Source organism: Bactrocera oleae, chromosome 3 (assembly GCF_042242935.1).
Source record: "Bactrocera oleae isolate idBacOlea1 chromosome 3, idBacOlea1, whole genome shotgun sequence".
Lineage (NCBI taxonomy): Eukaryota > Metazoa > Arthropoda > Insecta > Diptera > Tephritidae > Bactrocera > Bactrocera oleae.
The window spans coordinates 16,995,957-17,012,405 of NC_091537.1; the positions used below are offsets into that span (position 1 = coordinate 16,995,957).

At 32.2% G+C, this 16,449-nt stretch overlaps 1 protein-coding gene across 4 annotated transcripts in view; it reads right to left on the reverse strand.

Moving 5' to 3' along the window:
- The window catches only part of spz3 (Spaetzle domain-containing protein 3), a 61,200-nt gene extending 48,873 nt beyond the window's left edge, over window positions 1-12,327 (reverse strand). Inside the window, exons 1-2 of one of the 4 annotated variants that reach the window (XM_070107605.1) lie at window positions 12,024-12,327; window positions 8,809-10,129 (exon numbers count right to left, since the gene is read on the reverse strand). In XM_070107605.1, the coding sequence (XP_069963706.1) occupies window positions 8,809-9,847 (1,039 nt within the window). In that variant the 5' untranslated portion in view covers window positions 9,848-10,129; window positions 12,024-12,327. Of the gene's footprint in view, window positions 1-8,808; window positions 10,130-11,795 lie in introns of all 4 variants that reach the window. The other 3 variants (XM_036366867.2, XM_070107604.1, XM_070107603.1) reach the window with 3 other exon arrangements.
- Between the last annotated feature and the right edge of the window lie 4,122 nt (window positions 12,328-16,449).

Consider the following 16,449-nt stretch of genomic DNA (forward strand, 5'->3'; position numbering starts at 1 on the left):
GGACGAGATTAGACTGCTTCATCTCTTCGACTATTTGGGAAAGCCAAGGAAATGTTCAACATTGATTTATGAACGCTTATATAATACTCAATTTTGCCACCAAACATTACCTTGGCCCATAAATATACTGCTCCGGCTCATATGTTTCATCGTATAAAAGAAAGTTTTCATGATGTCAGATATCTTAAAAGAGTTCTAAGACTTGGAATGAATCTGAAAACATTAAAGTAAACATTTTTAAAAACTAGTGACTAACTATCGCAAAAATATTTCATAAATATTTAACGACTGTCCTGATGCCTATGTCTGATTGCTATTCTTAATTTTTTCCAACTTTAACTGCAATTTGGTGATTTCCATTTCTTTTATATTGTATTAAACCCGATTTCATTTAGTGGTCGATGATTTTGTGTTTTAGCATTGATGTCATTTTTATTTAAGGTTTTTTTTTATGTATATTTTTTATAGTTCCGATTTTTCCTTTATTTATTGAGTTTAATGTATACCTATTTTGAATAAAAAATCGTATAACAATTTTGTTAAAATCAATTCCACCCTTATTTAAATTAAATTATAAAACCCCAAACCAAGATATAAAATAATTTTTCACACGTAATTAATCCATAACTAAAAAATGTTTAAATGTATTGTTAAAATAAATTACTATTCCTTTTTAACTAGTTTTTTAAAATTGCAGAGTATTGAAAAAAAGACGTTTTCGGCATCGACTTATATGGTAAAATTTTCTCCAATCCCGAAAATTCGGTTCATTTTTGAAAAACTTCACCTATTTCATTTTAGTGAATTTTAAAGTTTTTTCGGTATAATTAAAAAAAAAAAAATCTTACAATGCTAAAATCTTTTGACTGATTTAATTTTCAGTGAATTTTAAATATTTTAGCGATCGATCCCGAAATTTCGGTATAATTTTAAAAAAAACTTAAAATGCTAACATCTTTTCACTGAATTAATTTTCAAGTAATTTAAAAGCCCTTTCGGGATCAATCCCGAAATTTTTGTATCATTCTTAAAAAATTAAAATACCACTACTTAATAAAATACGAGCCTTTATTAAATTTTCGTTGAATTAAAATATTTATTTTCGGGATCAATCCCGACAATTCAGTATCATTATAAAATCCCGGTTTAATTTTAAAAAAACTTAAAATGCGAAAAACATTTCACTCATTTAATTTTCACCCGTTTCGGGATCAATCCCGAAATTTTGGTATCATTCTTAAAAAATTAAAATACCACTACTAAATAAAAAATGAGCCTTTATTAAATTATCGTTGAATTAAAATATTTATTTTCGGGATCAATCCCGACAATTCAGTATCATTATGATGAAATCCCTTATTCACATACACTACTTAGTACTCGCGTGTTATAAGCTGCTTTATTGTATCTTTAAGTAGTTTAACTTTAGTTCAACTAATCTGGCATGTTTTCTTAATCGACATATCTGTCTTCTGCGTATACAAGTAGTATAAGACGCTAATGTAGCTTCGATTACTAATAAATACTAAATTGAAGAGAAATACTGCAAACACAACTACAAGTGGCGGTTGGTTACTAATACTAGGTGTATTTATACAATAACATTTAGTTTGTATCTAAGTGGTACTCCACCTAGAAATATAGGGAAGCATAAAAACAGGTTTTAAATCTTTGAAAACTTAAATATTTAGCAATCAATTCAAAGTAGTTCACTGATTCTATGGTTATATAGAGTACGCTTTGTAGCCATGAGCTACTACTCGCCGCCACACAGTTTTAATTAAAACATGTTAAAAGCAAAAGTCAATGCAATGCATGTGAGCATAATTAAAAGAAAATACATACAGATTTAGATATATTATATATGTACTAGTATATATATATGTATATATATATAATATAAACTTGTCTGAACTATATAAACCTGCATTAGACTATAATAAATAACACCAGTTGAATAAGTAGAGAGCGTTTGAGAAAAAAAAACTATACATGATTTCGAAACAAACAAGATGTTATAAAAATATAATAAAATTAAAAAATAAAAATCAAGAAAAAACGTTCACTTCGGTTGCATCGAAGTTATAATACCTTTCTTATATGCATTTCGTATCGCACAAAAGGGTAAAATAGATCTGTATCTTTATTTTGCACGATCAGTTTATTAGACAGCTAGCGATCTGAACAGCTTATTTGAAGATCATAGCGTTGCCTAAGGTAATAATTCTTTCCAAATTTTGTGAAGATAATTTGTCAAATAAAAAAAATTTTCCATGTAAGGACTTTATTTTGATCGATCAGTTTGTAAGGCAGCTATATACCACAGTCGTTGATCCGAACAAATTATTTAGAGACTGTAGGTATCTTAGATAATAAATAATCTATGCTAAATTTCGTGAATATATTTTTCAAATAAATAAGTTTTATATCGTTCAGCTGGCAGCTTAATGCTATAGTGATTCGATAACGACGATTTCGGCAAATGAGCAGCTTCTTGGGAAGAAAAGGAGGTGTACAAAATTTACGATTGATATCTCAAAAACTAAATGAATGGTAAAACAAGAGAATTTATAAAAACTATTAAAGAAATTTGATAAATAAAAAATAATAATAATAATAAAAAAGAAATAATACGAAACCATAAAAAATTTAGAAAAAAAATATATAAAAAATATTTTTTAATTTGGTTTGAAAAAAGGGGTAAAATAAGCATTCAACCTAGCAACCACCACAACAAATCTCATTGTTAAAGCGACTAGTTAAATTGATTAAAAAAGAGTAACCGCGTGTGTGAAAATAGCATAAATGGAAGAAGATTCAGTTACGTCAGAAGCAGCTGGCTTTTAGTAATAAAATATAACCAAAAAAGCTACGAGCGTAGCTGTCAATATGACAGAAGAATGCAGTAAGCAAATCGATACCAATAACAGAAACAGCAACAGCAACAACAACAAAAATCCCAACGGCATCGCTACAAAAGCAACCGAAGAAAATTACAATAATAGCAATAACATCAACATTCCCAATCAAAAGGTTGATGATATCTTCCACACAGCTGTGCAAGGTTAAAGGCCTATAAAAGTAAATGGCAAGGTCGTTTGCGGTAAACTAAATAACAAGCCGCATATATGCATGTGTATATGAATGTATGTATGTCTGCGCATGTGAATGTGTGAGCGGCATACATATAAGAAAATATTTATAATATGTTATATAAATACCAAAATTGTGATGCCTCATCACTGAAGAGACTTCAAGAATAAAGTCGCCTGACAAATTCTGTCGTTAATGGCTGAGGATATATATATGTATATATACATGTATGTATAAAAATACCACCTTTGCAAGAACTTGTCAATCATTAAAAATTACAAATCAGAATCTTTAAAGCTAGCGGTAAACGGCGAATAAATTAAAGGGACAAAACCAAGATATTGGGGATTAAGGTTATACCTATTAGTCAATACAAAATTTAATATACTAAGAAAATCGTATATATTGGTTTCTCAAATATATAAAGATAATTGTTGTTGTAATAATTCAAAATAAATAGTTTTGTTATAAATATGTTATCAAGTTAAAACGGATTGCATAGATTCGGCAGAAAACAGTGTGTGAAGTTCTAGCTCAACGACTCCAGCGCTCATTATTTATCATGGTCTATATAACAAAAACATTTTGCGTAAAGTTAAGTTGCCAAGGTAACCACAGATAATAGGTTTTGGTCACTCTATTCACAAAATTTAAACCGCTGGTTCGAAGCTTGAAAGCATAGAAGGTGTTGTCTTTAGAAAGAAACTGTTTCTGAGATTAATTGAATTTGTAGCAGCCAGCGTCAAAAATTTCGAAGAGTAAGTTTTTGAATTTAATTTTTAGTACACACTTTTAAGTCTACTCTCCGGTCACTTAAAGATCAGGACACAAGAAAAAATACTATTGTATATATACATGTACCTATATCTGAAAACATTTTGCATCAAGCGGAAAATGTTTTGCTACTTCTTTCAAGACTTGTTGTTTGGTATAAACAAGCTTCAAGCTTACTTAATAACGAAAAAAGATCATTTATGAAGATTCTTATCTTGACTTCGATCGGTCATTTGTATGACAGCTATATGATATAGTGATCCGTTATCGACGGTTACGAGAAATGTGCAGCTTCTTGGGAAGAAAAGGAGGAGCAAAATTTAAGTTCGGTATCTCAAAAACTGAGGGACTAAATTAACTTGGCTCGTCCCGTTCATAATTTACTCGTATATATATATATATTATATTTAATAGGGTCTTCGACGTTTTCTTCTAGGTGTTACAAACATCGTGGCTAACTTAATATACCCTGTTTAGGGTATAAAGATAAATTTGACTTTGACAATTTTGGTTTAGAGTCACACCTACCATTTTTATAACGAGTTATGTCGTGTAACTCTCGTGAACAAAAATCATCTACGAGAGTCGTTTAATAAGTAATTAGCCTTACTACCCGATGGCTCTACTATCGCAAGAGAACTACAACTATCGTGTAGTACATTTATCGTAAATGTCTACTGTCAAAAATCAGTTGGATCAGAGTGGTAGTTTTGTTTTGACCGCGTTGTGAAGTAAACGCATCCGCGGATTTGTGAAAATGTAATAAGAGCAATAGCGATTAGTGATTTGATTCTTGTTTTCGGAAGGCAATTTCACGAACACTTGTACGTATGTTGCTTACGTTGGCTCTTCTGCTGCGATGGCGACCGTTAAAAGTTAGTTTGATGAGTTTTACTTTGGTCACATGTCAATTTTTTTGATAAGCCACGCTCAGATTCTCCGAAACCGGTTATAACATGTAACAGAATTCCATGATTTCATATTGGCAGACCGCTGATTGAAGGAGTGGAAGTGTGGGATAGGAATAGAAGACACCTCAAAAAACCTCATGAATAAAATATTGGGCATGAGAAAGTTGTTAGCTTGATGGGTGCCGCGTCTGCTCACTGCGAACAATTAGTGCAACCATGAGCTGACTTCATAGCAGTATTTGACGGTGTTCAAGCGCAAACCAATGGAGTTTTAAGGAAGCATAGATTCACTGTTACACGCCAAGGTCCAAGAAATAGTCGAATCACCGCAAAAGCGGTCGAATTAGAATAAAATTTGTATTCCCCCGATTTGATCCCGTGCGACTTTTTTTGTTTCCAAACTTGAAAAAGTCATTAGCGGCTAGAAATTTCAGTCGAATTAGAACCGCCTTATACAAACATACATATATAACTGACGTTTGTGGCTTTGCCTTGGTGCTTGTCCGAAAGATAAAAAGCTTGTTTTTTAATGATTAAAATACACTAATAGATTTGCTGAAGAGCGATCATTTTAGGCAATCTCGTTTTTAACTTTTTTTTTGTGGAAACTTAACCCATCTGTAATGCCTTACTACTTACCGAAAGTGCCTACTGGGTTATGTTTTTTCCTACCTTTAGCATAACCACTTTTATTGTTTTTGTAGAACGGCTATCACTTCCATCAGCTCATTCAGCGCTATTCATCTAAGTCGTTTAAGTTCGACAAGTAAATAACAACAAAAGCTGTCTATGCGTTGTCATTTATCACAAAGAGCGCACGAATGGCAAAGTACTGAAGTATATAGAAAAGCAATAATATTAGCATAGACAATAGCAAAGAAATAAAAGTTAAAGTGCTAAAAGTAAAAACAAAAACAAAACTGAATTTAAAAAAACAAATAATAATATCAAACACACAACAAAAGCGGAGTAACTCAATATACTCAGTTAACTTCAACACTCGCCTCAGAGTAAATATTTAACAAAAACCAACAAAAGCACGCATTTCAACAAATATTTGTCTTTAGCTTTGTAGCTCCTTTTTAGTAGTATTACTAAAAAACAGAAAAGAAACAAACATTAAAAACAATAAATATGTCGACGTCTGCGATCGGTTGTGCAGTATTTTAGCGTTAAAAAGTTTGATATTTTTTATCGCGAATGCAAAATTCGACTCGTTTAGATGTCAAACAACTTTACTTCCGAGTTTTTAGGCAAATTTGCTTAATTTATTTAAATATTTGTCTGTGTGAATTTGTAGTGTTGCGTGAATCACGCCTACCCATATGCCACGCGCTTTCCATTAGTATTTGAGTTGAGATTCATCTGGAAGCCTTATATTAAAAGTTGATAATATAATATTGTTATACCCTGAACAGGGTATATTAAGTTTGCACGATGTTTGTAACACACAGAAGGAAATGTTGGGGACCCTGTAAAGTATATATATATATATAAATGATCAGCATGACGTGCTGAGTCGATTTAGCCATGTCTGTCTCTGTGCATATACGCGTATTAGACCCTCAGTTTTGGAAATATCGAACTGAAATTTTAAACACGTTCTTTTCTCCTTAAGAAACTGCTCATTTGTTGGAAACGCTGATATCGTATCACTATATTATATAGCTGCAATAAAAACGGAACGATCGGAATCAAGTGCATGTATTAAAAACTTTTCCATTTGACGAGATATATTCAAGAAATTAGGCATGAATTATTATCTAAGGCAAATGTGTAATCTTCAAAAAAATTAATGAGATCGGATTACTATAGCGTATAGCTGCCATACAAACTGGCCAATCAAAATCAAGTTCTTGTAAGCAATCTTTTGTATTTGTGAAGGGTATTATAGCTTCGCTGCAAACGAAGTTAAAGTTGTTTCTTGTTTTTTTTTCGATTTTCAATAGCCAAGGAACGTTGACATTCATTAGCGCTCAGAGCGAAATAATTAATATTAATATTTTTCAGGAGTTATTCTAAGAAATAGTATAAAGTATAACAAAAGGTAGAATTATTGACATTATGGTAGAATTATATATATTATATTTATATATATATATACATATACATATTTAGTACTAAGAATTAATTATTAAGAATTTTGTGGCAATTTTGAGATCACATTCTTTAATAACTGTTAGCAAGAGACTTAGAATAAAGTTCGGTTGGAGCCAAATATTAGGTATTCCTCGCAAATGAATTCAGTACCCCTTACTGGGTGAAATTGTGTACCGATTGCACACATTTCGAGTATGAGGTTAATTTATATCATAGGTCATATACCTGCTCAGTTCCATTCAAAATATCTCTTTTAAAGTCGACATGATTAGCTGATATCTGTATATTCCTGATCTCACACTCATAAGCCAGGAGCTAACTGCTTCACTCGTTTTCTATACCGAATAAAGTATCGATAAAAGTTTCCACTTTTGTATTGAAATATTAGCTGTCTTCGATTTGGCAAGCATTGCATAGTAGTGAATCGAATAAATTTTAGCAGGTGTTCAAACCAACGGCCAGCTAGCTTTTGCCGTACAAATTTGCGCTCACATATGCGCTAACGCATACTTAGTTGTATTGCACTTTTTTCTTTGATGGAGAAATTCTTCTTTTTGCAGCAAAAAACGTTTTTAAAAGCACTTTGTTTTGTTTTTTATAAATAAAGGATTCAGTTTTCAGGATAAAAACAACCTTTGTATTATTATTTTCGACAATAATTTGTATATTTTTCGCCATTCACAATAGTAAAACTGATCTAAAATATAAAAAACAAGTATTGATATTATTGAAAATAGCGGTTATACCACTTTCGAGTCGAAGACAGTTATTATTAGAAAAGGTTTGGACCAATTTCGACCACTTTTTTAATGAGTTGGTGATTAATGATTCCTATTCTCAAACAGTTCCAAGCATAACTTACAGAGTTAATTACTCTTTTAGTAGTATTTTTACCCATCTTTACACCCAGTACACACTATACTAAAAATGATATGCAATTGTTCCATCAAAAGTGGTTGTAATGCTCTAACAGTAATTTCTAAATTTCAATGTAAAATCACAATTCTCACTCAAGGCTTCTGTAAAATATTCTTACAAAAATAACGGTAAATCAATCACAGCGCAATATTTTCAGACCACTCGAAATACATATATGAAGGAACGACTTGGCGGTGCCAGAATTATGTTATTTACGCTGAATGTGAAAATAATCACTTACGACATAGTAATGGAAAAAGTTATCGTGAAAAACTTAAAGCAATAAAATGAATCCATTCCGGTCATAATTCGAATGTATCGAATTTACATTGACCGTACTATCTAACAGTAATATTTTTTCGTGTATATAATTATGGTTAGGCGATTAACTATATGAAGAAATATAAATTGCGATGCAATTAGATCTGTAATACTTTGAATATAGTCTAATCTTATTTAACCACACTTGAAGGAGATATTACCTAATAAAGTAAGCTCATTAGTTTCATTGATCCAAATTAAATTAATCTAATTGAAAACGTCGAAAAGTGCTGATAGCATTGTTCACATAATTCATCACTACATCTGTAAAGAGTTGCTCAGTATACAAAAAAGGTCAGCTAAAAAGTAATAGAATTGTATTCAAACAAAATTGCGAAATATTCCAGAAACGATCGGAAGTTAAGCTGTGGCTTGACTGTACCAGAAGCTCGTCTGAATTTTTCGACTTTCCTATCAGACAAAATATCTTGTAAAATACATTTTAATAAGTACAAGATAGCAAGCCTGCACCTTTAACATTAGACTTAGCAAAGACAAACCAAAATAAGTATTAAACAAAAGAGTCAGCATTTAAAGGACGTCAAAATAGTCATTCTGTTGAGGTTCCCAAGGACATAAAAAGATAAATTCTCAGAGATCCATAGAATGATAGCAAAAGTACTATTTTTCTATTTTCAAAACATCAATTTTAAATAATCCATATAATTTTAGCATATTAAGTGGCGCTCACCTTTATCACCCTCATCATAGTATTCCTCATCTTCGCCCTCCTCAACATCGTAGTCGAGCACAGCATGCACCTGTGTGCGTGTGCCCTGTCCGGCCTGAACACGCGTGAAGCCGGGTGGACGATGCGGATACGGTTCATTGCCAGTATCATTATCACCACCAATATCACCAACACTATCATTGCCACCACCATTCACCTCATCTACGTTGCGCAGCGTTGGTGCTGGTGCTGCGCCATAAACCGCTGCTGGTTGCGGTGCTTCGGTCACTGGTGCTGTGCCGAAGCTTTGTTGGCTTGTTTGCGTTTGAGTCTTCTGCTGTGATTGTGCAACAAATGAGGAAGTGCTATGACTATAGGAATTATAAAATTGCTTTTGTTGCTGCTGTGGGCGAGGCTGTTGAGGTGCTGCAGCGCCAAAATTATTATAAGAACCTTCGCCGTAGGTTCTGGTCGAAGTGGAGGCAGCAGAGGCTGCCGCAGCGGCCGAGGCTACGGTGGAAACGGATGTGGCTGCCTTGAAGGCGACATTGTTCCCTTTGATTTGTTGTTGTTGATGTTGTTGTAATTGATGATGCTGTTGCTGCTGCTGTTGCTGATTTATGCTGAAATGACTATAATGCTGTTGTTGTTGTTGTTGCTGCTGTTGTTTTTGGTTGTTAAATTGTGTGTTGCGCGCACCGGGCGGCGGTATGGGCGGCAAGTAGGTGTTGCTGCTTTTCAGCCGATTATTATTTTGTATATTGTGATTTTTGTTGTTACTATTGTATTGATATGATTGACGTATCGGCTGTTGCTGTTGTTGTTGTTGCGGCTGATGCAATTGTGGCGGCGCATACGGATTGTTTTTGTAGAAATCTGATTCCGGCGGCGGTGCGGCGTCGTCGCCCTGCTGCTGCTGATGATCGGCCGGCGAATAGAGTAAATTGTTGGTATTGGCGGCTAGCTGGTGGGCGGGGTGCAGTGGCGGCAGGGTGGCACCCCATGTGGGCACTTGTTGCGTCAGTGCGCCAAAGGGCAGCGAGAAATTTGTTAACGCCATTTATTTTTGTGTTTCGTTAGTCACTCGGTGTTTTTTCGCGCTATCGATTTATCGGCGGTATCAGCAGAGCGTGTGGTGGCGCATTTTCACACAAAATCAATACTATTTTCAATTTAATTCACGCTTTTATTCACTTTTATTGTATTTGATTAGGTAAGGTTATAGGTTGACACTAATACAAAAGACTCAAGCAACGAACTTCGAAATGGAGTTGGAAGTGTTTGAATTTACTTTGCGATTTTTAGTTTTGTATATTTAATATTTTTACACTTTTTGTATTCTCTGTAAAAAATTGTGATTATAACTTTGATTAATAATTTTGTATGTTAATATTTTAAAAACATATTTATTTAATATTTTTTGCATGTTTTCCATACTATTCTACTTTAATTTTATATTTGTTATAGGCCTTTGAAATACTTATTTTATTAAAAAAAATTTTAATATTAAATTATAATCGCTGATAATTAGATTTAATTTTCAAAATTCGGAAATATGGTTTAATATTTAATTTGATTTTAGCTTTTCTTCCATTAAGTTTCATGTTAAAAATTTATTTATTTTTCATAGTGTCTTAACTGCTTAACTGTCTTTATATACTTTCTTATTTTATTATACATATATTTTATCTTTAGTGTTTTTTTAAAATAATTTTTAATAAAAATAGTTTTTTATTTTTATAAAAAAAAATTTTTTTACTTTACTTTTATTTGACTTTATTCTGTATTTAAAAAAAAAATAAATATTATTAATTTTTATATATTAATTTTAATTTTATATTATTTTTTCAAAAATAAAATTGTTGTAATTAATACTTTATAATTTTTATCTATTTTTGTTTTTTGATTGTGTTATATGCTATTTGTATTAAAATTTTAATTCACTTTGATTAAAAAATTTTTAAATTTCTTATGCGCTAATTTTATTTTTATATAATTTTTTCAAAACTGAAATTGTTAAAAATGTTTTTTTAATATCTTTTAAGAAAAATAATTGATAATTTATAATTTTTTCTATTTGTATTTTCTCAATATTTTATATTATAATTGTATAAATTTTTAATTCTCTTTAATTAGAAAATTATTAAAAATTTTTTAATGTTAAATTTATATTTAGATTATGTTTTCAAAAAACAATTTTTGGTTATTTATTTTTCAAATTAAAACAATTTGTTTTATATTTTAATTTTTTGTGTTAATAATTTTTTACTCTACAAAAGAGTTAAGCAACGTAGGTAAATGCACTATTTTTTATGCTACAATTTATTAAATGAATATAAAATATTGTAAAAAAATTAAAAAATTATTAAGTATATAAATAAATTAAATAATGGAACGACAAGGTGTACGTACATACATACATATACAGTGATGTGCAATAATATATATATATGTATGTATATAAAAAAATTAACTTTTTAACAAAAACTGTACTTATTTGGACTTGGAAAACTCATCTTCATTTCAAATTACTATTTTAAATCTCTACACATTTGTAGAATTATATTACTGAACAGCAAATTTAAAATGTAAAATTTTCAATTTTATATTCTCAAGTTCGATATCTAATTTAAAGGCTTTTTAAAACTTGAACGCTTCTCATCAAAATTTTTACTTAAGAAATTCACTAAAATTTTTTTGCAAATACGAGATATTCTAAAATATTTATTTTTTCTATATATTATATTCAGTTTTCGTTAAAAAAAATAAACTAAATAAAAAATATATTAAAATAAAAATTTTAAAATACTTTTTTAAATATTTAAGAGAAAAAATTATATTTTTGTATAATATTTATTATATATGTCTTTACAATTATTTATATATTTTTTGTTTTTGACAAGTCGTTTGATATGTTTCTTTACTTTATGCATATTATATTTATTATTGTTATTAAGGTTGTGTTTTTTTTACAGTTAACATTTTTACTTTAAGTTATATGCACTTACATTTACTATTTATTATTATGTTTTTAATTGTTTTTATAAATATATACATTAATTTCTATTTATTCACGACTCATTTCGATCATTTGCTTTTTATTGCATTCTCTCACATACGCAATTAAATTGACTAACCAGTCAGTATTCTCAACAATTCGCACATGAACACAAAAATTCTAATTATTTTAACAAACAATCAATTCGCGACATAACATAAATGCTAAGCACACATACGTTCGCTCAAAATTCGAAAATTCGCGCGCCCTCGAACAGCAGAGATATGCAAAGTACGGAAAGATATGCACAAACAAACGCTCTCCAGCAAATAAAATTTGTATTTGATAAATTTTTTTTTAATTTAGTTTTCATTAATTTATTTTTTTAAGCTGCACGCAAATCAATCAATGCCGAATCGTTGTGGAAGCGGCTGCTTATGCTTAACACCGAACTTATGACCGACTGTTCACGGCGAATAATCGCAAACGACTGACACTGCTGCGTTAACCCGTTAAAACTTCAAGGCACACGAGCGACAGCAATTGCCATTGCAAGAAAACTGTAATGAAACGAACAAGAATACTTGTAAGAAATATATATACACCTCACTTAACAGTGAATGAGGAAAATGTTTAACTGAGCTGAATTATAAGCTCTCAACTCTGTGGCTAAGCGCAAGCCGAGCTCAGCTGAAAAGCGATTTCCATAAGTGCGCGCGACACTCACATGCTCACGTAGCTGCATGCTCGGCACCAGCGTGCTCTTGTTTCGCCCGCACGTATAACAATGCGATAACAACAATAAAAAAGCGATCTCTGCAAATAAACAATAACAAAACCAAACGCACGTAATAACATTGAAAAAAGACTATAAGCCAATGCAGCAACAACAAAAAACATGAAGACGCCATACTGAAAGCAAAAGTGATTTTTCAACAGTTCGATTTTGATTTCAATTTCGATTTGCTGCCTTTGACTGTTGGTTTGCTGCGCGTTTGAAGATCTGTGGTTTTCTGTGAGTGTATAATTTTGTCTTTTCTTACTCTTTGGTAGACGCTCTTTATAGCAAGTAATGCTCTTAATTTATTGCGAATTTGAAAAATTTGTTTCTGTTTATTTCAATTTACAACTCTGTTTTTAAAATACCATTTATTTAACAAGTGTTCTTAGTAATTTCGTAATTTATGAACTTTTATACAACAAAACATGCGTGTGACTTAGAAAATGTAGGTAAGGAATTAATATCAATTCATTTCGAACTCGAATTATATAAATATTGGGTCCACAAAATATATCCAGAGAATGCTCAAAAGATAAAAAGATTTCAAAAATTCAAAAGGCATTTACCACTATTAACTATCCTAAATTCTAGGTAACGGTCTCTAAGTTCAGAATCACTATGAACATGAACATAATATTTGAGCTACTAGGAGAACTCGAGTAATAGTCAATATGTGACTAGAAAACGCGTTTTGTTTAAAGGAGTAATTAGTCTTCCCTTTCCTAAGCTGGGATGTTCACAGCGAATTAAGCACTGACATACACCGGAACTCACATTCACACAGCTATCTTCTGGGCTTAACGAAACGAAATTTTAGCACGAATGATGGACAGTACAGTGGCCCCAAAGTGGGCTTCCTGAATATCTGAATAAATATCTGAATAGATGCTTTTGATAAATGGCAGCAGATGAGATTTAAATGGGAAATGAATGGAATATGATAAGGAAAGATACAGAAACGCGGTGAGCTCAATAAGATGCTTCACCGACTTCAATAAACTTAGTGGGTGAGGACACAAATTTTATAAAAAGATGCACCACATCTTTGATATCAAAATTTATTATAAAATTTGGAACGCCAATTGTCGAAAATATCACTAATGAAAATCGTCGAGTCGTACCGTCCTTCATGTAAGCACTGTTTGAATTGGATATAAACGTGGCATTTAAAACCGTTTGGAATCATTTAAATAAGGCTGGATGCAAAAAGAAGCTCGATATTACAGGGATCCTTCTTAGACAGCTTATAACGCCGGTCAGTTGTGGTACCTAAAACTCCCATTAAATTGATCATAAAGACCCTCATCACCCTTTAACAATTTGCATCCGACGGAACTTTTAGCCTGACATGATGAATGGCTATTTGATAGTTTCCTGTAAGAACTCCATTGCTGAATGATGGACTTTGCAAATGGCAAGTAGTTTAATAGATATCCTACATTTTACTCTGCTCCAGAAGGATCTTGCAGTCGCACACGATTTGGCCATCGATCAACACACAGCTTAGTTAATCTACCGCGAGGTTCATGGGTTCAGTGTTAGAACGCAACAGAACAACGGAGATCCGACTTGTGGGTGCTTCACTTAATAGCCCATCGATTTTGTAGTTTCCAACGATTCCTTTGTGACTAGGCACCTGAACGAGTTTGATAATGAAATAGCTCGATGCTATTTATACTGAGAACAGACACTCCTTGAATAACATTTAGCGCTTAGCGAGCTCAACGCTAGTATAGCCACTCCGTTATGGAAGTGAAGGCTCATCTCCCTGAAATAAGCTCCATTTCGGAGCAGTAATTCTACAACTATCTTAATAGCTTGACGAATAGTTTCTTACAGAAGACTATCCCCCCAATCTTCCCTCCTAGCTTCGACTCAACCGTGGAAAAGCTTACTGCACCTCTTCTCCAGCGACTTCGCCCCATCCATATATCCCTCGTCGCTATGTGAGCGGGACAAACAGCGAGGGCAGGTAATTTGATTGGCCAAACTCTTAATTCGGACTTGCACTGTCAATAAATCATCGTCTGAAGGTAGCAATTGCCTACAAGTAGAAGGGGTCAGCTTTGGTCAACATGTTAAATAAATTTAATTTTGATACATCTCCTAAATACAACGCATTTAACAACTTCATTGGCTAAGCTCATCTCCACAAGTGTCATTTAAAATAGTATGCTGGAATCTAATAAGTGCACAATTGCTTTTAAATTAAGTCTTACGTGTGAAAAAAGTGTTCCGGGTTCGTTCCATTTATGCGTGAAGCAAATAAATTTATTTCCAAGGAATTTACACTATCAATTAGTAAATAGAAAAGCTACTTGTATATCGACAAAGCCCTAAGCGCAAATTTGACGTCACAGAGTGAAAAATATTTATATTTACACAAAAGGGCAGATGTATAATAAAATATTAAAAATATATATATTCAAATATATCATATATACATATAACATATGTATGTATGTATTTATTAGTAAGCGCCCATTTCGTTTACTTTCTCATTTGCATTGAAATATTACATGAAAGACTTAAGCAACAAACTTGACACAAGTCTCAGAGCACGCCGAGCAATGGTCATCATAACAAACCACTAAATAAATACTAACGAATTCAAGTGCTTTTCACCGGCCAACTTGTTGCAAATAAAACAAAAAATTGTAATATCCACTTCAATTGATTGTAATTGTTGTCAACAAATTAATTCGCTTAACTTCTCAGCAGCAAACGAATACGTAAACAGTCAAAAAAAGTTGAAATTGATTGTAAACAATATGAAAAACAAGCCACTCACAATTATCTCTTTATAAAGACAAAGTACATTTGTCATTACGAGGAAACGGCGGGACGCTGCAATATGTCAAGTGACGGTGTGCAGCTAAAAAAAGAGTCGCGCTGTGTGGTCAAGAGATGTCAACAGCGGCAAAATGCTAACTAGTTACTAGTAAACATGTACAACAACAGTTACAGCAACAAAAATTACAATAAAAATATGTACATCAACAACAACAATATTTACATAAAAAGCAACAAAATTGCATTGCGCCCTCTCAACTTTGTTGCTTTCATTGCCGGCATTTGCACAGCTGATTCTCAGTCTAGCCCGTCCAACTCATCAGACAAGCTGACAAGCCTTTTTATTACCCCTCCGTCTGTCTAATACCGAGCGTGTTGTTGCATTAGCTGGCGTATTAGTGCGCTCATCTCACCTCATAACAGCTCACCACAACATTGTGCGATGATTGTCAGCGCGTCTATCTTTAGATAATGCGGCAATGTTGTAGGCATCTGTGCGCCACTATTTGCACAATCGGCTAAACAAATAAATATAACTGTTGTGCATCAACCGTGTGCATACTTCAAATGACAAGCGTGAAAATATGGCAGCACTACATGGTCTTTGTATGGAAATACGTCACTAATTTGATTGAGTAATTTCACAGAGCTATTACCAATGCTATTATTGTTGTTGTTTTTTAATTATTGTATTTAACACAGTTTTTTGCGTGTGTCGCTTAATCGGAATCCCCACTTTAAACATTTTGCAAATAAGTAGATTACACATCGCCAGAAATAAATGTTTTCTTTGCATATCCATTTTATTTTTATTTTGTTCCGTTTGCTTTCATTACACTTGTTTGATTATTTGATTTATTGCCAAGTACTCATTTGAATTACTAATTACATTGTTATGATTTTTTATTCCTACACCATTATATACGCATATATTACCTGATCATATTGATTGTGGTAGGCGTTAAGTGCTTTGTGTTGCCGTTTTGCTCTCGTTTGTTAGTGTTCCATTAAATTCTGCATGGAATTCCCTTTAATTGCTTGATCATTACAATTTCATGGGGAAAATAAGGGAAATTCATATGTGTCCCAC